The 27,986-nt window shown below is 55.8% G+C and overlaps 1 protein-coding gene and 1 long non-coding RNA gene across 7 annotated transcripts; one reads left to right on the forward strand and one right to left on the reverse strand.

Moving 5' to 3' along the window:
- KCNK4 (potassium two pore domain channel subfamily K member 4) lies at window positions 1-27,277 on the reverse strand. 6 transcript variants are annotated; one of them, XM_053278091.1, is made up of 12 exons: window positions 27,193-27,277; window positions 22,254-22,573; window positions 21,332-21,446; window positions 19,839-19,999; window positions 18,304-18,490; window positions 17,349-17,488; window positions 15,336-16,842; window positions 13,093-13,733; window positions 8,903-9,387; window positions 4,279-4,384; window positions 1,815-1,891; window positions 1-274 (listed from the first exon to the last, which is right to left on the reverse strand). In XM_053278091.1, exons 1-7 carry the CDS (start codon window positions 27,257-27,259, stop codon window positions 16,339-16,341), a joined length of 1,494 nt encoding a protein of 497 aa, XP_053134066.1. In that variant the 5' UTR covers window positions 27,260-27,277; the 3' UTR covers window positions 1-274; window positions 1,815-1,891; window positions 4,279-4,384; window positions 8,903-9,387; window positions 13,093-13,733; window positions 15,336-16,338. The 6 variants fall into 6 exon arrangements, 4 of the variants coding, with proteins under 4 accessions (XP_053134066.1, XP_053134064.1, XP_053134065.1 ...); XM_053278089.1 differs by lacking the exon at window positions 27,193-27,277 and adding an exon at window positions 26,418-26,563 and having other exon boundaries at window positions 17,349-17,560; XM_053278090.1 differs by lacking the exon at window positions 27,193-27,277 and adding an exon at window positions 26,414-26,549 and having other exon boundaries at window positions 17,349-17,560.
- Window positions 6,898-9,578, forward strand: LOC128337291 (uncharacterized). The gene is made up of 2 exons (XR_008312223.1): window positions 6,898-8,407; window positions 8,521-9,578. It is a non-coding gene; the product is annotated as an uncharacterized LOC128337291 (long non-coding RNA).
- Window positions 27,278-27,986: the final 709 nt, after the last annotated feature.

Genomic DNA, 27,986 nt, shown 5'->3' on the forward strand with positions numbered 1-27,986 from the left:
TCACTTCATTAATATAAGTCATTTATTATAATAAAACACTGAATATACATGAATCACTTGACAAGGTTTCGCGATAAGTCCTTGTTTCCCAATGAGCTTCCTCAGAAGTGAAAGAACAATTGCTATGTCCCAAACGTGATAGACTTTACATCCTCCCTGGTGTATAGAGTTCTTCAAAATAGCCTCCAAAAAGGTTTCTTCAATTCCTTCAAAGGGAGTGTAGATTGTATCCAAACATTCTTAGATTTCTCCAAGGGAGTTAGACAGAGGCCTTCTAAATACAAAACACAAACCATACATAAAAGAAAACGTTTGCAAAACATGAGAGAAAACATTAACAACCTACTGAAATGCATATGTCTACATCAAAGATAATTACCCCAAAGGTGCCACGGTTCACAAACTGCTGCCCAAACTGACACCCAGTCGTATCAAGCCTGCTCGGATGAACTGACCAAGCTGCCTTACTCCAGGTTTCTAACACTCTCAATCATTCTCAGCTGCTGAACCTCCTAATCAGCCACTATCTGGCACTCCTCACGCTTAATTAGGGCACCACAATTACAAAAAACAGGATAAGTCTAAATACATGTTTAAACCATAAGGTGACAGGGAATTTAATCTGTGCATATAAAACGATTCTTGTCTATTTAACCATCTTACTGCATCAACGTTACAGTATCTAAATTTTTCTTTTCTAAAGGTGGAAATCACCACAAATTTAAAGTCATCAGGCTGATGACCAGCTAGCAAAAAATGTTCTGTGAGTGGTGCCTCTAATACTCCATTCTTTATTCTGTAGTAATGTTCTAAAATACGTTTTTTAACCGGACGTATGGTGCAGCCAACATACAGGTGAAACTCAGAAAATTAGAATATCGTGCAAAAGTCCATTAATTTCAGTAATGCAAATTAAAAGGTGAAACTGATATATGAGACAGACGCATTACATGCAAAGCGAGATAAGTCAAGCTTTAATTTGTTATAATTGTGATGATCATGGCGTACAGCTCATGAAAACCCCAAATCCACAATCTCAGAAAATTAGAATAGTACATGGAACCAAGAAGACAAGGATTGAAGAATAGAACAATATCGGACCTCTGAAAAGTATAAGCATGCAAATGTATTCAGTACTTGGTTGGGCCCCTTTTGCAGCAATTACTGCCTCAATGCGGCGTGGCATGCATGCTATCAGCCTGTGGCACTGATGAGGTATTATGGAAGACCAGGATGCTCCATTAGCGGCCTTCAGCAATTCTGCATTGTTTGGTCTCATGTCTCTCATCCTTCTCTTGGCAATGCCCCATAGATTCTCTATGGGGTCAGGTCAGGCGAGTTTGCTGGCCAATCAAGCACAGTACACTGTATACTTTTCAGAGGTCCAATATTGTTCTATTCTTCAATCCTTGTCTTATTGGTTCCATGTACTATTCTAATTTTCTGAGATTGTGGATTTGGGGTTTTCATGAGCTGTACGCCATGATCATCACAATTATAACAAATTAAAGCTTGACTTATCTCGCTTTGCATGTAATGCGTCTGTCTCATATATCAGTTTCACCTTTTAATTTGCATTACTGAAATTAATGGACTTTTGCACGATATTCTAATTTTCCGAGTTTCACCTGTATAGCTTTAAACATGGGCACATAATAATATATATGGCATAAGCAGAATTACAACTGGAAAAATCTTCCAAAGGCTTAACATAATTGCCAGCAGGATGTGGAAAGACTTTAGTGGGCAATGAAAACTTGCACGCAGCACACGTCCCACATTTGAAATGGCCCTTCACCCTTGACAGAACTTACCTCTCCTGTGGCATCTCCGAGTGTATCCAAGAAACTTGTATTTTTCCTGAAGCCAATCAACAGTGGTTCCTCACAACCTGGAATGATATTAACCAATGGCCAATATTTGAGAACCACTTTTTCAATTTTATTACTTAGTCAAGAATAACTCAGTCCCCATGTAATCCTGCGTGGTATGGACTTATCTTTGGTCTGAAATAAACATCTCCTCTGAATGCTATCTGCACGTCGTCTCGCTCTCTTAATAACACACCAAGGATAATCCCTGTTCAGCAATTGTACCTCAAGCCTCCTGGCAGATTTCTTATAATCAGAGTCCAGGGTGTTGTTTCTTTTTAATCTGAGGAACTGCCCATAAGGTAAATGATCTTTTAAATAAGATGGATGACATGATCTATAATGTAAATATGTATTACGGTCAGTCTCCCTGGTATACAATGATACAGAAATACGATGGTCAAATCCAATATGTACATAGGCATCCAGAAATGAAACTCTGGATGAACTGATATGACTCTCAAATTTAATCGTAAACACTCTTTACGCCCCCCCCTTTTAAAAATTAAGTTGCCAAAATAACAGCCACTAGATCTTTTTATTTTATTTTTTGTTCCCGTCTCCTCTTGAGTTTAAAAAAGCCAAGCTGGTAGCTTGTTTCACTCTGTCGCTCTGGGTTAGGGGTGCAGCAGCAGGAAAATAAAATAAAATCAACCAAAGCTGCCTTGGGGGGGGGGCTGTCTGTCAGCTGGGGATCGGGGTGCGCTGCCTCGGACCATGGAGGTTCCATTGAGCTATGCAGCCCTCTCCGCCCCCAGCAGTGAGGGGCAAAGAAGCAATGATCGATGCTTCCTTACCAGAGACCTTCCATCTTTTGCACATTTGCGCCTTGCGCTCAATGCTCACAGGAGGCACCATTTGGGCCCTGCCACTGGGTCACGCAGCTTGCCTCTACGAGTTCAGAAACTCCAGACTTGGTTGGAAGTATCGTCCTGTGAATGAGTCTTGTGCATCTGGCGAAGTGGGCTCCACCCACAATAGTATTTCCCACCATACATTCATTCGTTTGGGCGGTCCCCTGGCTGTAAGAGAGATGCCAAGGTGTCGACTACAACACCCATCATTCCCAGCCAAAGGCCACGGCAGCTGAGAATGCTGGGAGTTGTAGTCAACAACCTCTGGGAATCCCTCTTCCAAGGAACAAAGCCTTTCCTTTGCTGAAACCGACCAGGGAATGGGAAGCAGTCCTAGTAACTGGGTCAGTCGGATTTTGCCTGCGTGTGTGCAGATGAAACGGAACTGCAAAGGAAAGCCCCAAAGGCACTGAATAAGAAACGTTTCCCCCCCATTTAATACTCAAATCTCTCAGTATTTGAGATGCAGGCCTTTTATTCAACTACATCCAGTGTTAAAATTGGTAATACATAATTTACAAAGGTTAACAACAAAACACTGGTCAATTTAGATATGCTTTTGTCAAAAGGAAATATATTAGCAGCACCCAGACCCCTGCACCACATTTGTGCTGCAGATGAGCTTCTGGGAAAAGCCAGTTAAAGGCCTTACAGGTCTTGCCCAATCGGAGAGAGGATTTAAAGCTCCAGACCCCCTAGTGTGGTCTTCGCCTTGCCAAACCCAGGCTGGCAGCATCCCTCCCGAGGCAGCGGCACCTGAATTCCACATGAATCCCAGCACTGCCTATGATCCAGCAGCAAAGAAAAGGGGGCTCATAAGGAAAAACACAAGTTACTCTGGAAAACATTCAGTTACTCCCGGAAAATGCCTCCCCCTTTTTGGAGCTAACCCTGTTCTACAGAGGCAGCTGTGCATTCATTCATTTATTCCTCATTCATATACCACTTTCCAACCAAATAAAGTTCTCAAAGCAGTTTAAATTGGAAAAGAATAAGGAGAAGAGGGTTTCCTACCCCCAAAGGGCTTGCCGTCTAACAAATTAAAGGAGTTAGAAGGGATATATACAAGATTCCATTCAATATTCAAGGGCTTCACATTAGCGATGCGGCTACGTTTTGAATAAGCTGTACGGTTCTGGTTGATCCAAGGATTGTGAGCAGGAACAACCAGATTAACAAGGGCCTCTGTTTCTGGGAAGCTCATCCAGAAAGGCCGGATTTCTCCAGAGGACCTCAGCCTGTCACAGATGCATGCAGAGAAACACTCTGGAATACTTTGTAACTTTTCATATTTTAACACTAAGAATGAAACTCCCATTTAATGCTCTCAACACTCCAAAATGCCGGACTCCTCTTCACCTTCTGCTCGTGGGCTCCATCTGGTCAGCTGTGGGCGACGGACCTTTGGGATGTCCACCCGCCCTGGTGCTATACTGATTAGCTGCCTTAGCTAAAAAGAACCTCCTTCTCCAGCAGCAGTCTGCTGCAAAATGCCAGACCATACTAGAGGGACATAAAACGGGGAGGAGGAGGAGGTTACTTCTGCATCCTACCTGCAGGCTTTGTAGAAAGTGGGTGGTGAAGCTGATGGGCCTTTGCTCTCATCCAGAAGGGCTCTTTTTCGGTTCTTCGGTTACGCCACCAATCCTCTCTTGTCTTCTGCCTGGGACAAAAGAGCAGGAAGCATAGAATGGTTAGAGTTGGAAGGGGTCCCTGGAGGTCTTCTAGCCCACCCCAAGCAGCTGCTATTGGTAGGCCGCTGGCCGATAGTGCAACCAAGACCGCTAATTGCCCCATGGAAGCATCTGCCCTTTGCATTTATGGGAGGGGGGCCTCAGGGGTGCTACGAGAGAGGAGCTCGACATGACCTGTTCACCAAGAAAGGGACACATTGACCAAGAAAGGGACAGATCTCTGCCCTGATGAGCATACAATCTAAGCAGAAAGGGAGTTTTACCATTAATGACGTCAACATAAGAGCAGCCTTGCTGGGACACTACTGGGAAGCCCTCAAGCAGGGCAGAAAGCCAGCAGCCCCACCTGCTGTGTATTCCACAGTGCAACTGGTATTCCTGGTAGACTGCCCCTGAATGCGGAGGTTCTATTTATGGCTGGTAGCCATGGATAAATCTCTCCTCCTCTCTGAATTGGCATGCTCCCCTTCAGGGTCCTTTAAATGAATAGCCTGATCTCAATACCTTGTGGCAGTGACTTCCCTAGTTTAATTACACCACCACCAACAACAACAGTAAGCAGCAGGAAATGCAGTGGAGCAAAACTGGGAAAGGGGGGAGAGAGTCCGGCACCCCTGGCTTAGCCACATGCTCAAGAGCCACTTGGATGCAGAATCCCTGCAGGCCCCCTTTCTGGAATTTCTGTCCCCCTCCTTCAATGGCGCAGCGGGGAAATGTGTTGAAGAGGTTGCCGGCTGGAATCCCGGCTGCTATGTCACCGATCTTGGGCAGCAGCGATCGAGGAAGAGGCTGAAAGGCATCATCCTCTCACGCTGCGCGGGAGGAGGCCAAAATGGTCTGCCCCTCCTGGCCTCTACCCAAGACAGCCACAGGAAGGCTCTGTGGGCGCCAGGAATCGCCACCAACTCGACCGTCACCTTTTCAAGCAGTACAACAGCAACACACTTGACTTCAGCCACCACACAATCTAAGCACACGGGCCGCTCTTCTGAAGCACCCAGTTCTCAAGGTCCAAGCTTGCTTCTTGGCTAGCATTTAGCGACCACTGAGGCAGGAGGCATTAGCCAGCCAGCTTTTGAATCCTACAGAGCGATTGTCTGTAGACTCTTAGAGGCAGGAATTATATGGCGGACTTGGGAAGACCCCAGACCCAGAGACAAATGGATGCTTGTTGGCTTTTTCACTTGCATCGCTCCAGTCTGTCTGAAGATTTCCTGCCTCGCAGGGCAGTTAGGAGGATAAACGGGTTCCAGATGAGCACCATGCAGGCACGCAGCTCACTGAGAAACCTGTGTGGCCTCCGTATCTTTTGGGGGCCACTAATCTATAGGTGGCTAGAGGCCGGCACGATGCCTCTCCATACCAGTTGCAGGAGAAAGGGCATGCCCTCAACTCCCGCCTGTGGGATTCTCAGAGGCATCAGGCGGGCCACTGTGTGAAGAAGCAGGATGCTGGACTAAATAGGCCTCCTTGGGCCTGATCCAGCAGGGAAGTTCTTAGTCTTCTTAAGTGCAGTTCAAGAGAGACAAATCTCCCCAGGATGAGATGAGTTCACAACCCAGGGCAATAATGCAATCCGTTTGTGTCCCGAGACGAAAGGGTGTGGCTATAACTGAGCAGATGGGTTTAAAGAACCAGGGGCCCCCAGCTCCTGAGGCCCCCCCCGCTCCACCCCTCCCTACCGGAGGGCACCCACTTGCCATACTAGCAACATGCATCGCCCACTGCCATCCACAGAGCGAAGCCCCAGCCTGCTGCAATGCACAAAGTGGCCACCGGAGGGCACCCTTTCCCCACAACACTAACACGCACTGGCCATTGCCATCCATAGAGCCGAGCCTGAACTCACTGCAGTGCACTGAGTGGCCACCGGAGGGCTCCCTTCTGCCACATTAGCAACATGCACCGCCCACTGCCCTCCCTAGAGCCCAGGCTCAGCCTGCTGCAGGCTACAGACTGGTCTCTTCTGCCAGCCCAGCAACATGCAGGGCCCATTTAGTTATTCATTTATTCATTCACATTGGACAGACCCGGGAGCAGCAAAAAGGAAAGCCAGCCAGGCCGGGACCGAAGCAGGGCGGGCTCTTAAAGGGAAAGCGCAGGGGGAGGATCCTGCCGGCACGTGGGGGGGGGCCCGAGGGGGCCCCTCCCAGCATGCAGCCCGCCCGCCCACTCCCCCACGCCATGCCCCGGGCGGGTGCCCCCCTCCCCGCCCCCCTTACCGGCTCTTCGGGCTTTCCTCCGCCGCCGCCGCCGCCACAAGCGCCTTCCCGGAGTTGCTCTTCCCGTCGACGAGCAAAAGGACGCGGCCGGGCTCCGAGTCATCGCGAGAACTCCGCCCGCCACCTCCCCCCCCCCGCTGCCCGCCTCAATGGTCTCGTCTCCCGGGACTGAACGTTCCAATCAATGAGAAGGTCTCCAGCGTCGTCACGAGGAGGACGCGACCATTCCAGGGGCAGCAGCGGGGGAGGCGGCGAGGAGGGTCAGGCTGCTGCCGGTGTGGGCTGTCCGTCACCTGGCGGGGCTGGCTGCGTCTGCCTTGCAGAGTCCAGCCTGGCAGCAGGGGTGGGGTGGGGTGTGGAGAGAGAGAGGGTCTCGCCCCCTTGCAAGGACTCCTCTCGGCCCCAGGCAGATGCCTCTCTCTCCCTGGCAGGGAGCCCTCCTCCCGGTTAGGGAGGTTCTAGGTCCCAGTTGCCTTGTTTAAAAGATGCAACATGGTTGCCAACTTATTCTCCTGGCATGTGGGGCTAGGTGCTGGCAGCTTCTGTGTGTGTGTGTGTGTGTGTGTGTGAGTGAGTGAAGTCCAAGGATGCCCTGCCTCTGAACACACAAAAGGGTCTTTTTATGCTTCATCAGCTTAACAGGCATTCAAAACACAATGGGAGGCTACATACGCAGCCTTTGACTGAGTCAGGCCCTCAGCCCATCTCATTCAGAGCTGTCTGCACTTGCTGGCAGCAGCTCTTTGGGGTCTCAGGTGCTTCCTTTCCCCCACAGTTGGACCCTTCCCTGAAGCTGTTACCAGGATCTGCACCCAGGACTGCACACACGGGAGATGCAGCCCCCCGCCAATAAGAGCTAGAAGCTTGTGGGTCACAACTCCATCCTGTTAGGCAATCTCTGGCCAGTGCCTCTGCTTAGACACACACAGAGCAGGGTTTCAGTCTCCCAACTGCTCAACCTCCTATGTTCCACACACACCCCACCCTCCTGGGCCCCCTTCCCCCCTTCTGCTAAGCAGGCCTCACTATAAATGTTGATTGCCCCCCAGTTCTGTAGCATGTGGCTCATTATGAGTCCTTTTTAAAAATCCCAGAATTACAAAGCACAATAACTGAGGCAGCAAGTAGGATGACTCTTTTTTGTGTGAGAGGCAGCCTTTTTCTCCAGCCCCTTGCTAAAGGTTGGTCGTAGGCAGTGTTCCTTCTAACAGGTGTTCCCAGATGTTGTTCACTTCAGCTCCCACAATCCCCAGCTGCAGTGGCTTTTGCTTGGGGATTATGGGAGTTGTTTTCAACAACGACTGGGAAGAGGGAACACTGATCAAAGGAAGCTGCCATATACTGAGTCAGACCCATGGTCCATCTAGCTCAGTATTGTCTACCCAGACTGGCAGCGGCTTCTCCAAGATTGCAGGCAGGAGTCTCTCTCATCCCTGTCTTGGAGATGCTGCTGCCAGGGAGGGCACTTGGGACCTTCTGCTCTTCCCAGTCCTTGGGCTCTTGCCGATGGCCCCCGGGGATCAGCAGACCTTCTTCTCCACCCCTGAATGTTGTCCTTTCCTAGGCTCTGTTCTCTCCCCCTGCTCCCCACCATTTCCCCTCATCTTTCTTCCTAAGCCAGATCTACCAATCCCAGCACTGCCATGTCGAAGATCTCCCGAGCAGCCAAAGCGGTGCAAAAGGTGGATCCCGGAAGTGTGATCCGGACGATCATTCGAGCAGGACAGGCTGTTCCAGGACCCCCCTTGGGGCCTGTCCTTGGGCAGGTACGTGTGGGGAGGGGATAGGAGGGGAAGGCTGAGCCTGGGTCATTTGGGATGTGGCACTAGCTGCCTAAGTTGTAAGTTCCCCTAATTCAATTCATATTTTTAAATCCAAGTTATGAGTGCTGTGGAAGTATAAAAGCATCAAGAGTGGCCTTCCAGTGAATCAACATTGCCTGCCTGCAACCTTGGAGAAGCCGCTGCCAGTCTGTGAAGACAATCCTGAGCTAGATAGACCAATGGTCTGACTCCGGATATGGCAGCTTCCTATGTTCCAGTGGGCCTGCTTGCCCTGCCCCAAGGACAGCTGGAGACACAGCTCCTGCACTATACCTAGTACCTCTTGCACCTCTTTTAGACAGGGGCCTGCCTTGGCACCCTTTCTCCAGTGAAATGCAGACAGAAGATTCATTGTGCGTTGTTTTAATACTGACAGACCCACAGGAGCCCATACAAGGACGACCCTCTTGTTATAAAGAAAGGATACTCATTCTGCACCCTTCGGAAGCTCCAATCAGGAAATATGGACATGGGGCACCAGCAGCTAGAAGACCATCCATCGAGCATCTGTTAGGATCACAACACAGCTTTATTGAAACACTCTTAATACAACTGCAGAGAAGGGGGGGCAGTTCCCTTCAGCCCCACCCCATCCTACAGACAGGGGCTCCTGCTTGAGGGCCACATTCTGTAGAAAGGGGAGGCACTCCCTGCACCTTACACACATGGAAGCAGTTTATCACAGGAGGCCAAGCCCCAGCCCAGGATGGTGAAGAGGCCCACCCAAAGGCACCACTTCCACACAGAGCATTGGGGCGGGGGGGAGATGCCCGCGTCACTTCCCCCACTCAGTCCGCTGTGAATATCCGGCTGGAGATGTCATCCAACAGCCAGTCGATGCCAGCTAAGAGGTTCTCTCCTGTGAAAGCGCTGCAGCTTTGGATGCACCAATGGTGGCTGTGAATACTTTCGAGGTCTAAAGCCTAGAGGAAAGAAGCTTCATTTAGGAGGGAGGGTGAGCAAGTCACCAATTTAGGTATTCATTTTATTGTTAAATTTATACCCTGCCTTTCATTGAGAAAATCCCAAGGAATAATCGCATGGTTATTCCTCTTTCTAGAACCAGGAAAAGCCTATCCTTCTGCCAATAAATGCACCTTGCCCCACCCAGCCACCCCTGCTCCTGCAGAGAAGTCATTTCTTTGGCATTTAGTGGGCTAGTTGCATTCAGGGCCGGGCTGGTGACATCTATGGTTCTCCAAGGGGAGGTGGGAGGAGAGTTCAGGGTAGGACGCTGGATTGGTAGACAGCAGCTGAGGTGACTGAGCATGTGCAAGTGTTAGCTATGAGGTGAGAGCAAGCAGGCTGGACCAGAGAGAAGACTGCGCAATGAGCATCTGCAAGTGTCAGCTGCGTGTGCAAAGCAAGGAGGCAGGAGTAGCGTGAGATACTGTATCAGTCTTCCCTCTGGTCCAGCTCCTTGCTCAAACCACACAGCGAACATTCGCACATGCTCAGTGCAGCTGTCTTCACTGAGCACGTGCAATTGCCCAGAGCCGGGCGCTGGACCAGAGTGGAGACTGCTACACTGTGTCACTAAGAATGTCCAAGTGTTTGTCATGCGCCCAGGATAGGGAGGCAGGACCAGAGTGAGGACTACAAGAAAGACTTCATAAAAGCAGCCAGAACTCAAAACCACTGTTTTGTTTTCCAATCCTGCAAATAAAGTTACTCTTCTTTTGATTCTTTACTGCTGGCCTCTAGCTGTCCTGCCTAGGTCAGAAAGTTATTGATGGGCGATTGTTTTTTTTCCTAAAGTGACGCCTGCTGTTACGCTAATCTGGGGAAAGCATCATCCTGTAAAGCGGGGGAAAGACCTTCAGGAAGCATCTAGCCAAGTTCCCTGAGCGCATGCAGGTGTTTGTGGCGTGCCCAGAAGAAGAAATCTGGAGCAGAGTGAAGCTGTCTCACTGAGCGTGTGCAAAAGTTAGCTGTGAGGTGAGAGCCAGGAGGCTGGACCAGAGAGTAGACTGCGCAATGAGCATCTGCAAGTGTCAGCTGCGTGTGCAAAGCAAGGAGGCAGGATTAGCCTGAGATACTGTATCAGTCTTCCCTCTGGTCCAGCTCCTTGCTCAAACCACACAGCGAACATTCGCACATGCTCAGTGCAGCTGTCTTCACTGAGCACGTGCAATTGCCCAGAGCCGGGCGCTGGACCAGAGTGGAGACTGCTACACTGTGTCACTAAGAATGTCCAAGTGTCTGTCATGCGCCCAGGATAGGGAGGCAGGACCAGAGTGAGGACTACAAGAAAGACTTCATAAAAGCAGCCAGAACTCAAAACCACTGTTTTGTTTTCCAATCCTGCAAATAAAGTTACTCTTCTTTTGATTCTTTACTCCTGGCCTCTAGCTGTCCTGCCTAGGTCAGAAAGTTATTGATGGGCGATTGTTTTTTTTCCTAAAGTGACGCCTGCTGTTACGTTAATCTGGGGAAAGCATCATCCTGTAAAGCGGGGGAAAGACCTTCAGGAAGCATCTAGCCAAGTTCCCTGAGCGCATGCAGGTGTTTGTGGCGTGCCCAGAAGAAGAAATCTGGAGCAGAGTGAAGCTGTCTCACTGAGCGTGTGCAAAAGTTAGCTGTGAGGTGAGAGCAAGGAGGCTGGACCAGAAGGAAGACTGCGCAATGAGCATCTGCAAGTGTCAGCTGCGTGTGCAAAGCAAGGAGGCAGGAGTAGCGTGAGATACTGTATCAGTCTTCCCTCTGGTCCAGCTCCTTGCTCAAACCACACAGCGAACATTCGCACATGCTCAGTGCAGCTGTCTTCACTGAGCACGTGCAATTGCCCAGAGCCGGGCGCTGGACCAGAGTGGAGACTGCTACACTGTGTCACTAAGAATGTCCAAGTGTTTGTCATGCGCCCAGGATAGGGAGGCAGGACCAGAGTGAGGACTACAAGAAAGACTTCATAAAAGCAGCCAGAACTCAAAACCACTGTTTTGTTTTCCAATCCTGCAAATAAAGTTACTCTTCTTTTGATTCTTTACTGCTGGCCTCTAGCTGTCCTGCCTAGGTCAGAAAGTTATTGATGGGCGATTGTTTTTTTTCCTAAAGTGACGCCTGCTGTTACGCTAATCTGGGGAAAGCATCATCCTGTAAAGCGGGGGAAAGACCTTCAGGAAGCATCTAGCCAAGTTCCCTGAGCGCATGCAGGTGTTTGTGGCGTGCCCAGAAGAAGAAATCTGGAGCAGAGTGAAGCTGTCTCACTGAGCGTGTGCAAAAGTTAGCTGTGAGGTGAGAGCCAGGAGGCTGGACCAGAGAGTAGACTGCGCAATGAGCATCTGCAAGTGTCAGCTGCGTGTGCAAAGCAAGGAGGCAGGATTAGCCTGAGATACTGTATCAGTCTTCCCTCTGGTCCAGCTCCTTGCTCAAACCACACAGCGAACATTCGCACATGCTCAGTGCAGCTGTCTTCACTGAGCACGTGCAATTGCCCAGAGCCGGGCGCTGGACCAGAGTGGAGACTGCTACACTGTGTCACTAAGAATGTCCAAGTGTCTGTCATGCGCCCAGGATAGGGAGGCAGGACCAGAGTGAGGACTACAAGAAAGACTTCATAAAAGCAGCCAGAACTCAAAACCACTGTTTTGTTTTCCAATCCTGCAAATAAAGTTACTCTTCTTTTGATTCTTTACTCCTGGCCTCTAGCTGTCCTGCCTAGGTCAGAAAGTTATTGATGGGCGATTGTTTTTTTTCCTAAAGTGACGCCTGCTGTTACGTTAATCTGGGGAAAGCATCATCCTGTAAAGCGGGGGAAAGACCTTCAGGAAGCATCTAGCCAAGTTCCCTGAGCGCATGCAGGTGTTTGTGGCGTGCCCAGAAGAAGAAATCTGGAGCAGAGTGAAGCTGTCTCACTGAGCGTGTGCAAAAGTTAGCTGTGAGGTGAGAGCAAGGAGGCTGGACCAGAAGGAAGACTGCGCAATGAGCATCTGCAAGTGTCAGCTGCGTGTGCAAAGCAAGGAGGCAGGATTAGCCTGAGATACTGTATCAGTCTTCCCTCTGGTCCAGCTCCTTGCTCAAACCACACAGCGAACATTCGCACATGCTCAGTGCAGCTGTCTTCACTGAGCACGTGCAATTGCCCAGAGCCGGGCGCTGGACCAGAGTGGAGACTGCTACACTGTGTCACTAAGACTGTCCAAGTGTCTGTCATGCGCCCAGGATAGGGAGGCAGGACCAGAGTGAGGACTACAAGACAGACTTCATAAAAGCAGCCAGAACTCAAAACCACTGTTTTGTTTTCCAGTCCTGCAAATAAAGTTACTCTTCTTTTGATTCTTTACTCCTGGCGTCTAGCTGTCCTGCCTATGTCACAAAGTTATTGATGGGCGATTGTTTTTTTCCTAAAGTGACGCCTGCTGTTACGCTAATCTGGGGAAAGCATCATCCTGTAAAGCGGGGGAAAGACCTTCAGGAAGCATCTTTCGGACGTGCAATTACAGACGGGGGAGCAGCACACGTGTTGCAACAAAAGCCACGCCGAGACCGAAGAAGGGCTCTTAAAGGGAAAGCGCAGGAGGAGGACCCTGCTGGCATGTGGGGGGGGCCCTCCAGGCATGCGGCGCGCCGACTCCCCCACCCCGCCATGCCCCGCCCCGGGCAGGTGCACCCCTCCCCGCCCCCCTTACCGGCTCTCCTGGCTTGCCGCCGCCGCCACAAGCGCCTTCCCGGAGTGTCTCTTCCCGTCGTCGACTAGCAAAGGGAGAGGGAGTCGGCCGGGCTCCGGGTCATCGCGAGAACTCGGCCCGCCACCTCCCCCCCCCGTTGCCCGCCTCAATGGTCTCGTCGGCTCCCGGGCCTGAACGTTCCAACACGCTTCTTCCGCGGCCCGCCCACCAATGAGAACGTCTCCAGCGTCGTCACGAGGAGGACGCGACCATTCCAGGGGCGGCAGCGGGGGTGGAGTTGAGGAGGGTGCAGGCTGCTGTCGGTGTGGGCTGTCCGGCACCTGGCGGAGCTGGCTGCTGCTGCTGCTGCCTTGCAGAGTCCAGTGCGGGCTGTGTGCAATGCATGCCCGCTCGCCCAGCCTGGCCGCAGGGGTGGGGGTGGCTTCTTCCCGGCCGGCCAGGCAGGAAGCCGAGGAGGGACACTCTCGCCCCTCGGGGCGCAGGGGGTCCTCCTCCTCCTCCTCTGCCGGGGCATCATCAGGCTGGGCAGCAGCAGAGACCCAGCCGCACCCCGCTCTCCCTCCCCAAGAGCGCCTCCTCTGGGTTGGTAGGGCAGGGCCAGCCCAGCCCCGGGTGGGTTCTCGAGAAGACAAAAGGAAGGTCTGGGGGGGGGGGGAACAGGACCAAGGCAAGGGTAAGGAAAACTGGCTTTTAGACCAAGGGTCCCAAGAGGCATGTGGACATTGCCCTTGAGAGGAAGAGCTGTGACCCCCAAGTAGGGCCCTGCTGAAGCCCACCTCTCTGGTATGCTCAAACTCCCCACTGGAACTTCTATGGACCCCCGAGAAGCCACTCAGGTGTGGTGGGCGAAAGGCCAGCCAGGCTCGGCTCCAGAGAAGCTTGCCGACTCAGCACTGGGTCATGTGACGGGGGGGGCAGGAGCACCCCTGAGCAAGAAGAAACAGGAACCCCCCCTCCAATTTGATGAATAGCCTCCCCAAGTGCTTTTCAGCAGGATACATTCTGAAGATCCCTTTGCAAGGAAACCAGCCTAGATAGACACAAGTGATGCAAGCATCAACACAACACATGAGCACATACCTCAGCCACAAAGCACACCGGAAAGAACACACCTGACAAGCCTCATGGGTTCTAAAGTACTATTCATATGGGGATTAACCAACTGATGCAGTGTGGTCCCTTTGGAAATCTGGCATATTTCCAAACAACTTACTGAAGCAACGTTCTCTTAAGCACAACTCTGCTTCTAAGAGATGTTCAGCTAAAGGGCACACACACACCCAGAATAGCTTGATCTTGGGTGAAACAGACACACCCCCAGGACGTTTCCTCCAAACTCTCTTACTGACATATGACAATACTAGCACATTGACTAGCAAAATTAACTCATCCATACCACTCAGGCACTCTGTACACAACTCTGCAGATCCACAATCACATTTCTATTAAAATAAAATAAAGTAAACTGGATTTACTATCTCACACACAAAACACTACAGAGGAGACCAGACCCACACCAGCCCTCCTGAAAACCCCACTGCTCTGAATCTTCTCATGGCTGCACCTGCGGCCCAAATATCCCTAAATGCATGAAGGAAACCCCTTCAAGGATCTCGTCTTCTGCCCTGCAGGAGCATCCTGCACCAACTCAGCACCCCTTGCTGGATCCCAGAAGAAGAACTCTCCTCCCTTCTTGAGCATACTCCCAAGAAGGTGCTCCTAAAGCCAGCTCTCACCATCAAGGGGGGCAAGGGCAAATCCTCTTTAGGACCAGGAGAAGAGAGAGGGGCAGAGAGGCACCCCTGGGAAAAACCACAGGGAAAACCCTCCCCCTCCCCGTAACGGAGGGACCCTGGAGAGGGGTGGGGGTGGCCTCTGTTGGCGGAGACCTTGCTAGCAGCACACAGCTGGGACCCGCCACTGACCCGGCCCAAGGAAACGGGTACTCTGGTCCGAGGATCAGCCCTGCCCTTGCCTGCCAAGGAAGAAGAAGGGAAGCAGACACGCAGAGCCAAGGCCTGGCTTGTTGTGCAGCTTGGCTTTAATTTTCTGGAAGACCAGACCCCAGAACCACAAGGCTTCCAATACACAGACTAGAGAACAGGCACGTTTGTGAAGTGGAGGATGGAAGACAGGAAGAGAAGGGGGGCCCCTACAACTTGTGGGGAGCTGCCCCCCTTCACCAATCAGCCCCTGGCAGAGATGGAGCGCACACACTCACACACACACACACACATACACACCGTAAACGTGAGATGTTGGAATGTTCCTACAAGGCTTTCTTGTTTGTTGAGGGAGGGGCCGAGGAGACGCCAAGAAGAGGAGGAGACCCCCCACCACTCAAATGGCATGCAGTCGTTTTGCAAGACGGACTTGTCCTGGGACGATAGCGACAGGCAGGACGTTGCTCTTCTGGACTATCCCGGGGAGCTCTCACTTCCAAAAGGCGCTCAGATGCAGCTGAATATCCACATAGCCTCCAAGAATTACCAGGGCGGCAGGGTGTGTGTGGGGGGGGAGGGCATAAACTTCTGTAGGGACCTCAGAAGCAGCCGTCCGCTGGCCCATCTAGTTTAGGCTTGTCTTGGCCACACTGACTGGCAGCAGCACTTGGGCATCTTGGAGAAGGCTCTTCCCTGGCCCTACCTGGGCACAGCGGGACTTGAACCCAGGACCTCGTGCATGCAGAGCATATGCTCGTACCACTGAACCATGCTCCCCTCCTCCCTCCAGCTAATTTCTTCCAAGCTGCAGTACAGATACTCACACAGCTGCAGGGGAGGTGGTGTGCGTGTGTGCGCTTAGTGGCAGGCTCAGGAGGGCATGCAGAAGGAAGGTGGAGGTGCTTGAAGCTAGGTGGAGGGTGCCGTGTTGACCTCCGCCCCCATGCAGTTCTGGTGGTGGTCTTTTTGCAGAAAGAGGGTAACAGGCACACACAGAGTGGGGGAGGGCTCCCACTGGGGCACATCTCTTGCTCTGGGGAGAAGAGTTCCGAAAGCAAAGATCACGGTGGAAGGTGGGTGAGCGGAATTCGGACCGCAAACCGAGAATGCAGCGCGGAGAGTCGAAGACACAAAAGGTGGCCCTTGTGTTAGCACCTGGGCGGGGGGGGGGGGAGAGGCTGGCCACGTGGCTAGCACCCTCCTGGCCACCACCACGAGGGAATGCGGAGAACGGCACGCGGGCCGCTGTAGGCCCGCGGCTTGCGCCAAGCCTGGCATCGGCCCCGATCAGTCGGCCCCACCCTTAAACAAATTCCCCTTTGTCCCGGGTGCGGCTCAAAAGGACCATGGGCAGTCCGGGCGGCTGGACCTCGTGGGCGCGGTGGCGAGCACGGGGACGCATGCGGCGGGGCGGGCGGGCGGACGGCGGCCCCCCGTCACTCAGCGCGTCCGAGCTCTCGTCAATGAAAGCCAGGTTTTCGCCCACGTAGTCTATGGGCCGCAGCGGGACGGCGTTGCAGGGCTTCGGCGGAGACCGGCGCTGGCGGGAACCGGGAGACGGGCTGCGGGAGGGGGGCGGCGGCAGCAGGGGCGGCGGCGGCGGGAAGGCAGCGGGCTGTAGCGGCGGCGGCGGCAGGGTCTCCCCCACCGCGTCTTCCCCGTTCTGCAGGATGGCAGGAGGAGAAGGCTTGCCCGCCTTCAGGGTCCCCACACGGTGCAGCTTCTCCGGGAAGGTGACGCTGGGCACCCGCAGCTGGGAGGCCACATTGCCCGTCCAGGAGGCCGCGTGGGCCGTCAAGTCCCCCATCTGTGGGAAGCAGAAAGAGGGTCAGCTCAGCAGCACAGTGGGTGGGGGTGGGTGGGGGGTGGGAGGCGGCTGAGCTTCTGCCCAGCACTTGCAGGGGGTCCCATTTCTTAGCTGGCTGCCACCCTCCAGACAGCGGTGACGAAATTCAGCGATGAAATTCGCAACAACAAGGCAGAGGAAATGCGAACGGGCCCCCTGCTGTCCGCATTGGGACTGTGGTGATGTCTGGGCATGGGACATGTGGAAGGCACCCTCCTCCCGAGATGCGTCCTGACCCCGCCGGCAGGGCCTAGTCTGGAAAGCGTCCAGGTGCAGCTGAGAGAGACTCCGGCCTGCCAACCTTGGAGAGCTGCTGCCGGTCAGTGCAGACAATCCTGTGCTGGACAGACCCCTGGCGTGACTCAGTAGAGAGGACGCTTCCAGCCCTGTGTTTGGAGGGGAGAAGGGACGGGCCTGCCGGGAGGGCCGGTGCGCCCAGGGGAGGGCCCCCGGGGTCCCCTCCTCACCTCGGCCCTGGTCCGTCGGGACAGCACCCGCAGCCAGTTCCCAATCATGGTCAGGATGGAGGCGAAGTAGGCCAGGCCGAGCACGATCCAGACCACCACCAGCGGCTGGTACCAGATGCGGTCTTCTTGCCTCTGGTCCCCTGGAAGGAATCGCAGGGCTCGGAAGAGACTCCCTCCTCCTCCCTCTTGGTCCTCCCGCCCAGAGAAGGGGGCTGCGAGACACAGAGGTCTGAGCGGGACGATGCCCGGAGGAGGCTGCTTGGTCCTCTCCAAGGCATCCCTCCACTGGCCGGCAGGGCCTTCTCGGTGGCTGCCCCCATGCTCCCTCTCAGCGGAGATCCGCTGGGCTCCCTCACTCCCAGCCTTTCAGAGGAGGCTGAAGACCACCCTTTTCGTTCAGGCTTCTCCCTTGGGCAGTTGCTCTGATGTTTTTCGTCTATTTTATTGATTACATTTTTATGCCGCCCTAAACAAAAAAGTCCCTGGGCGGTTCACAGTCGAAAAACCATCCAAACATCGACACCGTGAAAACCATTTGCAAACCGACGCTTTCATGAAAAGCCCGGCTATGCAGGTATGTTTTCAGGTCCTTCTCAAAAACATGCAGAGAAAGGGGGACTCTAATTTCATGAGGAAGCGAGTTCCAGAGTCCTGGAGCAACTCTAGGAAAGGCCCAGCAGGGCACCTCTTTGAAATGTTTCAAGCATCAGCATTTCAATGAGTTTTCTCTGCCACTTTGAAGCTTGCTTTCGGCTGGCCCCTTTTAACTTCTTGCTTACCACCCTAGGGTCTTGGGATGCAGGGCATTGTGAACATGTAAGCCAACCAAAAGACAGAGAGCTGCTTGGGAGTTGTTCAGCCCACCAGGAGAGGAGAAGAGGAGGATGAGGAAGGGGGGGTCCGAGGGCAGCCCACCCCTCACCCCGCCGGGGTCTCTGCCTCCCACGGCACCTACCGGCCACGTAGTCACCAAATCCGATCGTGGTCAGCGTGATGACGACAAAGTAGACACTCTCCAGGAGGGTCCAGTTCTCCACCCGCTGGAAGATGATGGTTGGCAGGGAGACGAAGAGGAGGCAGCCGATGAGGATGAAGAGCAGGGCCGAGAGGACCCTCACGATGGTGGTGCTGACCTGCCACTTCTGGGGAGAGAGACGGGAAGGAGGCGGGGAGTGACTGGGGTTCGAGACGTCCTGCTCCAGAGGCGCTCAGAAAGCCTGGCTCTCTGCTTTGCACGGTGCCCCTGGAAAGTTCTTTGCTAGGGCACAGTCGCCCCCTGATTTGCCTTTAGCATCTGGTATACTGCTTCTGAAGCTGGATGCTCTCTTTTGCGATCTACACCAATAGGTGCTGGCAGACCTCTCCAAAATTCCTTGCATCCCCCTTTAAAGCCAGCTTACGAGAATGTAAAAGCAGCCCTGCTGGACCAGGCCCAGGGGGCCTATGGGGTCCAACGTTCTCTTTCGGACAGTGGCCCACCAGATGCCTCTGGGGAGCCCACAGGCAAGAGGTAGGTGCATGCCCTCTCTCCCGCTGCCGTGACTCCCCTGCATCTTGCCTCCCAGGCTGGAAGTGGCCTCGAGCCCTCAGACTCGCAGCCATTGATAGCCCGTCCTCCGTGGAGGTGTCTAAGCCCCGTTGAAAGCCATCCAAGCTGGTGGCCAGCACCACATCCCGCGGCAGAGAATTCCATCGATTAATTACTGCCTTTTGTTGGGCCTAGATTACCTGGCCTTCAGTTTCCTGGGATTCATTCATTCAATTTCTATACCGCCCTTCCAAAAATGGCTCAGGTTGGTTTACACAGAGAGATAACAAACAAATAAGATGGCTCCCTGTCCCCAAAGGGCTCACATTCTAAAAAGAAACATAAGACAGACACCAACAACGGTCACTGGAGGGATACTGTGCTGGGGGTGGATCGGGCCAGTTACTCTCCCCCTGCTTAATAAAGAGAATCACCACGTTAAAAGGTGCCTCTTTGCCCAGTTAGCAAGGGATGACCCCGGGTTCTAGGGATGGGAGGGAAGGAGAAACGTTTCTCTCCGTCCACCCTCTCCTCTCCAGGCATAACTGTGTCCCCCTCGACCCCGTCTCCCTGCAGTCGCCTCTTTCCCAAACTCAAGAGCCCCGGGCGTTGCAGCCTCGCCTCCTCAGGAAGGTGCTCCAGGCCCCTGGCCGTCTTGGTCGCCCTCTTCTGCACCCTCTCCAGCTTTACACTGCCCTCCTTAAGAGACGACTCCAGATGTGGCCGCACCACCGCTTTGTGTAAAGGCACAGAGACTGGAGCCAGGGGCACAGACGACACCCTGTGGCAGTGAGTTCCCTATCAAGAGCAGCTCTCCAGAGAGGAGTGTTGACTCATGGAGGAAGGAGGGCTCTGGGGCATGCCGGCCATCCTCCCGGGCCCCAGGGGGCACCCTGTGCCAGAGTGCCCAAGGCGGCGGCTGGAGGTGCTGGAGAGCCCTTTCCCCCTCGGCCGGGACTCACCAAGAAAACGTCCTCCACTTTGCCAATGGCGTTCCGCAGAGAGGACCCCAGCTGGTCCCCGACTCCGGCCAGCAGCATCCCAAAGAGCGGGATTCCCACCAGCGCGTAGAAGATGCAGAACAGCCGCCCAGAGTCCGTCTTCGGGGAGATGTTTCCAAAGCCTGGGGGGGAGGCGGAGGAAGAGAAGTGGAAGAGGCCGACCATTTCTAAGAAGGCATCCATAATCCTTTGGGGACAGACAGAAGCACTGGCCGAGGAAGAGCCTGAGCTCAAGGAGTGCCCTGGTCTGCTGTCCCCATTTCCACCAAAGACCCCCAGGCCGCGTCTCCGTGGCCAGGCACACAAACGTCTGGCCAGTTTGCTTAACACACTCTTCCAACCCTGCTTAGGAACATAGGAAGCTGCCATACACTGAGTCAGACCATTGGTCTATCTAGCCCAGTATTGTCTTCACAGACTGGCAGCGGCTTCTCCAAGGTTGCAGGCAGGAGTCTCTCCCAGCCCTATCTCGTTGGAGATGCTGCCAGGGAGGGAACTGGGAACCTTCAGCTCTTCCCAAAGCGGCCCCATTATCCCCTGAGGGGAGTCTCTTCCAGGGCTCACACATCAAGCCTCCCATCCAAATGGAAACCAGGATGGACCCTGCTTAACTAGGGGGACAAGTCCTGTTTGTTACCACCAGACCAGCTCTCCTATCCCAATTTCTGTGGCGAGGGAGTTAAGATTGCTGTACCCTCTTTGAACTCCCAGGGACTTTCCCCATTGTCTGATCTCTCTCCCTGGCACCCTTCTGCCCCTCTTTGGCCCCATGCTGTCAGTTTGAGGCAGCTTACAACCCCACCCCATAAACCACAAGGAACAAGTATCAAGAGAGAATGCAGCCAGGCCAAGTGGCAGGCAGGACAGAGCCCTCCGAAGCCCAGGCACCCAGCGGAAGCCCGTTTCGCCCATTCCTTGCCAAACCCCAAAGAAGGGGGGAGGCTGGTGGAGCTGCTTGGGGAGGGCAAGCCAAAGACAGCGGGGTGGGGTGTACTTCCAAGGCAACCCTGTCAGACCCATAGCCAGGGCGGGCCTGCCCCCATTTTTCTCCGCCCCACCCTAAACGTTTTGCAATTCTTAAATAACTGAACGTTGCTTGCACTTAAGATGGTGAGAATGCCCCACACTCCGCCCCGGACTATTTTGGGGCGACCCTTTAGGCTGGCTACGGGCCTGGAGGAGGGAGGTCTGTTCTGCTCCTGCATCCTTGCAGAGAGAGGAGGCGGCACTGCCGGCGATTCTGCAGGCACCAGCCAAGGAGCAAAGGCCCTTGGAGAGCAGCTCCTTCTCTGCCCAGCAGGCTGCAAATCCATCGGCAAAATCCCTCCCTGAACAGGGCTCCATCGCCAAGCCACCCCCCCCCAGGCAAAGAGAGGCACCGTCTCGTAGCCGGGCTTCCTCCTTTCAGAAGCCCAGCCAGCAGCCCCCGCCTCCCGTCCCCCACCCCTGGGTACCGATGGTGGTGATCACGGTGCCGGCGAAGAACAGGCCGCTGCTGATATCCCAATGGGAGGAATTGGTGCCATTGAGGACGGGGTCCACGCCAGCCCCCAGGGCCTCGCTGACATGCTAGGAGGAGAGACAGAGGAAGCAGCCAAACTCAAGACGAAGAGACCCCACGGGCCCCCCAGCCCTCCCAACCTAGGCCTGGCCCCGATTCATTAGGGCCACCCTTACGACATCCAACCCCGATCCCAAATGTCACAGAATGTTCAGCCACCCTTTATTTAGGTCATCTGCAAACCATTTTGCGAGATGGAGAGAGGGATGAGGGGAGGGACACTTTTTCATAAGCTTTGTGGGGGAAACAAGACGGCCATCTCTGGCCATTTCAACGGCTGGCATCCATCCTTCGGCGGGCGGAAGGAAACGGCCCGAGTCAGAGCCTGAGTCCCCCTAGCTCGGTGTGGTCTGCCCAGACTAGCAGCGTCTCTCTCAAGGGTCTCCTCCCAGCCCTACCTGGAGAGGCTGCCAGGGAGTGAACCGGGCCCCACCTGCCTGCAAATGCTCTGCTTCTGAGCTATGGCCCACCAGCGACGGGGAATATTTTGCCGCGCTCATATGTAGTTGCCCCTCCAAATGCAAACCAAGGGGGGCCCTGCTTAGCAAAGGGGGACCATTCCTGCTGGCTGCCCAAAGGCCAGCTCTCCTCCCCAAGAGGACGCTGCCTTCTACTGAGTCAGACCGTCGGTCCGTCTAGCTCAGCGTTGTCCACACTGACGGGCAGCAGCTCTCCGGGGCTGGGCCCCCAACGCATGACTCGGGGGTGTGTGTGTGTCCCAGATCTCTCCAGTCCGGACTCCTTTTTTGCCTCCAAGGGCCATCCCACCCCCTGCCCGTTGCCTCCCCCAACCTGCCCTTCTCGGCCCTCCTCACCTGGATGAGGCCATCCAGCTCTTCTGCAGCCACGCATTGGTGCCTGCGCAGGAAGAATTCCAGGTGGGCCCGGAGCTTCCCTTGCTGCCGGATCTCGTAGGGCTGCTCCAGCAGCCGGAAGACGAAGGCCCCCGTGACCAGGTAGACCAAGACCACCACGCAGAGGGCGAGGACGGTGGTCAGGCGCATCACCGTGTTGCGGCCCGGGGGCCGGAGGCTGAGGATGGACTCCTTGGAAGGGTAGCAGACCACCGTCATGGACCCATGGTGGTCAGGAGGGGGGCAGATGGCGGCGGGCAGCGGGGGTGGGAGGTAGTTCACTGCGGAGGGGGCGGAGAGGAGGCAGCGGGGGGTCACTACGACGACGACAGCAAATATTTATATCCTGCCCTTCAACAAAATTCCCAACGCGGTTTATGCAGAAAAAGAGAAACCAGGCATGCATAAGATAACATGGTCCCCTGTCCCCAAAGGGCTCACCATCTAGAAAGAAACATAAAAGATAGACACCAGCCACAGTCACTGGAGGGATGCTGTGCTGGGGCTGGAGAGGGCCAGTGGCTCTCCCCCTGCTAAAGAGAAGAGAGTCGCCACTGTAAAAGGGGTCTCTTGGCTGAGGTAGCAGGGGTACTCATCACCCTGCTCCACAGCCCCCCAACTCCCCACTGCTGTAAATGGATGCTCAAGGGTCCATCCATCCAATATTTCTATTGATTGATTTTTCGTTGTGCACATATTTTGCTTTCCCGTCCCATTTATTATGGGATGCTGAAAGCGGCATCAGCCAACGACACGCCACACGGTTAGACGATGCGCAGCCAATCAGAAAAACACAAATAAATCACAGCAGAACTAAAACGATATACCGAAGCTAAGGCCGAAAACTCGGCAAAAGGATGAGCTGAACTCCCTGAGAAATTAAGAACTGGCTGGGCAGGGGGAGGAGAGAGGAGGTGAAAATGATGGACCAGACACCCAGAGCAGAGGGAAAGGATGTTTCCCTTCACAGTACAGTCTGCTCACCTATTGAACTCCCTGCCACTAGCTCACACAACCTGGGGGAAGAGTTAGGCAAAATTCCTGCAGGACCAATCCACCGATGGCTACTGGGTGTTAAGTTAAACTGAACCCCCAAGCTTAGAGGCACTCTACCTCTAGATATCAGGAGGTGCTGGGAACAGGTATTAGGAAGCAGAGACTGCTTCTGTGCTTGTGAGCTTCTCACTGGGCTGGCTATTGCTGGGAGCAGAACTTCAGCCTGCAAGGAAACTCCTGGCGGGAGGAGGGAGCACCGATAACCCCCCAGCAGGGGGGGGGAAGCCCTGCTCTCTCTCGCCTCCTCTGCATCCCTGCCCGGTTTCTTGGAGAGCAAAAACCTGGGGCTCTTTCGGAGCCCTGAAGAACAGCTCGAGGGTTTCGCCCTGGCTTTGCTGCACAGCATGCATCAGGAACTCATCGGGAGGCAGAGCCTCGCAGCCAGGGTTCAAGGCTGAAGATGGCAGCGCTTCCCAGCAAGGCTGTGCTTCCGTTGGGGGGGGGGAGCATCCCCCCCTGAAGCCAAGCGCAGGCTGGCTGGGACCACGTCTTGCTTCCCCGGCTCTTCCAGCTCCAGGCTTGAGTCCCACATTACCCACCTCGAAACGTCTCCATCTGATTTGCCCCCCACAGATTACGCGGGGAGGAAACAACAGAGCGTCCCTCCCTGGCCCTCTGAAGCGAACTCCAAGCCCCATCTTCCTGTGGCAAATCTACTCAGCCCCCCCCATCTTTACAAGGGGGGACACGATTGGAAACTTGGGGCCCAGGGCATCATCTGAATAGGCCTGCACAACTCCGGCCCTTCTGCAGATGTTGGACTACAACTCCCATCATGCCTGACCGCTGGCTGCTCTGGCTGCTGGGAGTTGTAGTCCCCAAACAGCTGGAGGACTGAAGCTCTGCAGACAAACTGCGAGGGCACAGGGTACAGCAGGTGGTGGGGTGGTCAGTGCCTGGATGGGAGACCCCCACCATGGATGCCCCCTTTGGGAAGGGGCCGTAGCACAGGGGGAGGGGACACCTGCCTTGAATGCGGAAGGCCGCAGGTTCACTCCTCGGAAGCATCTCCAGGTAGGGCTGGGAGAGACCCTTCTGCGCCTGCAGCCCTCAGCATGCATGCAGAGGCTCTTCCCAGATTCCTCGGGGCTCACACATGCCATCTCCCATCCAAAGGCAAACCAAGACAGACCCTGCTTAGCAGAGGGGACACGCCATGGTTGCTGCCCCAAGACCACCAGCTCCCCTCCCAGAACTGGAAACTGGCAAAGGCGAGGGATCGGTCTCGGATCTGGAAGGGGAGGGAAGCCGAGAGACTCTCTCAGCCTTCGGACCCAAATATCCTGCGGGGGGGGGAGAAGGGTGTGTTGGGGGGGAGAAGGGTGTGTTGGGGGGGGAGAAGGGTGCCCCCCACTCTGCGTGCAAGTTGTTCCACTCACCTCCAAAGCCCCAGCGGCCCGCAGGTCGTCTGACACATCCCTGTCACCAGCAAGTCCTCTTAGTGCAGAGATCTGGGGGGTGGGGTGGGGTGTGCAGCTCCAGAGGGGTGGGGTGGGGGGGTGGCTTGGAAGCTGCCAGCCCTTCCCAGCACTGCGCTGAGAAAGGTGGTGGGGGAGGCCTGCGGTGCAGCTGGCCCTCTGCCAACCCCACAAACCAAGGATGGCTCCAATTAACTGGAGACAATTCAATTACGCTTCCTCCCTCGCAGCAACTCCCCAGGCACAGGCAGGCAGCCCCAGGAAGAGGCAAAGCACTTCTCCGGCTCCCCCGGGGGCACCTGTCTCTAATGGACCCCCTCCGCTCCCCCCCCACAGCGATCTCCTTTCCCCACAGGGGCAGAGGGTCTCTGGGTCTTTGGGGGAGCCTGTCGGACGCTGCTCCGTGCCCCCCAGGCAGGCACCATCGGGGACTGCGTCCCCCCAGCCCCGTGCCAAGGAAGACTTTCGCGGTGGTCCCCAGGCAGCAGCACTGCCCTGCATCCCACAGAATCCTCCCTCCAGCCAAGGCCTGTCCGAAAACGCTCTCAAAAGTCATTGGCCCCCAAGGAGGGCGGCTCGGGGGGGGGGGGGCTGCTCTGTTCTCGGCACACCTGGAAGGCCCCCCCTCTCCCTGCCCCGCTGCTGCCCACAGAAGTCTGGGCCAGGCGAAGCTTTGCCAAATGTGGGGGGGGGGGGCAGCAGCAGCCTCGCACCTGGGAGCACCACCCAGACAGGGCTCTCCTCGGCACCCCGCCCCTCACTCGGGAAACAAGCAGGGGCCCTTTCATGCCCCCCAGTCCTGCGCCAGCCTTCCCAGCAGAGGCTGTCTGGCCCTCTGTCGGGAGGGAAGCAGCCCCCCCCCCCGCCGGGGGCTGGACAAGAAGACCTCGGGGGACCCTTCCCGCTCGAGCCCGGGGGGGGGGGGCCGCCTGCCTGCCTGCCTGCCCGCGCGCCCGCCCCTCATTCTCTCTGCCGCCGGCCCGCACCACGCGCTCAGAGGGTCTTCATTCCTCCCACCCGCACGAGACGCAGCCAAGAGAGGCACCGGGCAGAGGCCAGGGCGGCGCGCGCTCCAGCTGCTGCTGCTGCCGCCGCCACCCTGGGAGGGGGGGAGTTCCTGCTACCCCCGGCCCAGCTTGCTCCGCCGGACCCTCCACTCTGACTGGCGGCGGCGGCGGCAGCTCTCCAGGGCTGCGGGCAGGGAGGACGCCTGCCTGGGAGGCTGAGAGAGCCTGAGATCACCTGTCGTCCCCACGCTGACACCCAGCCCCATCCCCAGCCCCCCACGCACCAACGGCAGCGCGCGCACTGGGGCTGGTGGCCCCCCCCCCACTCCGCCCGAGCGCCGCCTGTGCACAAGCAGACTCCGCGCGCACTTGCGCTGCGCCTGCCCTGCCCTAGAAGCACACGCGCGCGCGCGCGCCCTCTCCCCCTCGGCACGGGCGGCGGCGGTCCCCGCGCCGCCCCCCCGCAACCAGCCGCCTGCTCACGCGGGGGCCCCGCACCAGAGCCCCCTCCCCACGGCCGGCGCCCCGCCGGCTGCCTCCCCCTCGACCGGCCTGCATGCAAGGGCAGCGTGCCTGCCCGCGCCCCCCTGCAGGTGCTGGAGCGACGCCCGGCGGAGGGCCCCATCCTGCCGGCACTCACTCACTCTCTGCAGGCGGCGGCGGCGGCGGCTCCACCTTCTGCTGCTGCTCTGCTGCCCGGCTTGCTGCTGCTGCTGCTGCTGCTGCGCCGCCCCTCCCCAGCGTGGGTCGCCCGCTGCCGGTGCCCAGCCTGGCAGGCAGACGGCGCAGCCCAGGTGGGGGGGGGGCGACCGACGCAAGCAAGGGGATGGGGAGGGTGGTTAACCCTTCGGGGGAAGGGCCGGGGCACGGGCAGGAGCGGCGGCGGGTGGGGGGGGAGAGGAGGACACACCCGGCGGGTGAGCAGCCGCCGCCGCCTGGCCTGCGGGCGTCACGGTTAGTAGCCACGAATCGCGGGCGGGCGGGAGATTAAAGCGCCTGGAGAGTGACTTGCAAAGCAGGGCGGGTGAGGATGCAGGGGGTGGGGGCATCCCCCACATGGCATCTCCTTCAGGGCCAGACAGGAGGCCCGGGGCTGCCCAGGGGGGCAAGACAGCCTCGACTGTGGAGGGAGGGGGCGAGATCAGCCGCTCGTGCGCGCAGGGCAGTGGCACACCTCTGGGCACCGCCCAGCAGGGCCCACCTTGGCCATCCCTCCTGCTGGTTCACTCAGAGCACCCGCCCTTGGAGAAGCTGCTGCCAGTCGGACTCTCAGGCAGCAGCTTCCTGCGTTCCCAGTAAACAGGGAGGAGACCACCGCAGGGCAGAAGAGATCCAAACTGAAGGCTGGGCACAGAGGGGGGCACATTCATTTTCTAGAAAGCAGGGGCATGAAATGAAGACATGCCAAGTTACACTCACCTCTGCTCCACTGGCTCCTGGTGGGGAGGCGGCTTATGCGTTGCTCCTCAAAGTTCCCTAGGAACATAGGAAGCTGCCATCTAGCTCAGGATTGTCTTCCCAGACTGGCAGCGGCTTCTCCCAGGTTGCAGGCAGGAGTCTCGCTCAGGCCTATCTTGGAGATGCTGCCAGGGAGGGGACTGGGAACCTCCTTCTGCTCTTCCCAGAGCGGCCCCCCATGATCGCCGAAGGGGAGAATCTCTTGCAGGGCTCCCACTTCTAGTCTCCCATTCAGATGCAACCAGGGTGGAACTTGCGTGGCTAAGTGGACAAGTCATGCTGGCTACCACAAGACCAGCTCTCCTCAAATCCTCTCCAACTGCAGCCACCGTGTGATCCAATCCTCTGGCAGAAGTATGGCATAGTGGTTAGGGTGCAGGAGTTGGACTGGGGAGACCCGACTTCAAATCCCCCTTTAGCCATGAAACCCACGGGGTGGCTCATGGCCAGTTGCTTCTCTCTCAGCCTAACCTACCTTGCAGGGCTGTTGTGAGGATAAACACAACAGTGTACTCTGGGGATATATAAATGTAATAAAAAGTGGGGTCAGCACCCAACCCAACCCCATTTAGTTTAGCATTAGGGCTTTTTGGATTCCAACTGCCAAATGATGTGGAATTACGCAGGTGCAGGCTAGGCACGAGGCGGTACTGGCTGCCTGTAAGAGCTGCTGGACAGTGGAACAGCTTGCCTCATGCAGGGGTAGGCGCTCCTTCACTAGAGGTTTTCAGTCAGAGGCCGAACAGCCATCCATT

The sequence above is a fragment of the Hemicordylus capensis genome, chromosome 14, assembly GCF_027244095.1.
Source record: "Hemicordylus capensis ecotype Gifberg chromosome 14, rHemCap1.1.pri, whole genome shotgun sequence".
Lineage (NCBI taxonomy): Eukaryota > Metazoa > Chordata > Lepidosauria > Squamata > Cordylidae > Hemicordylus > Hemicordylus capensis.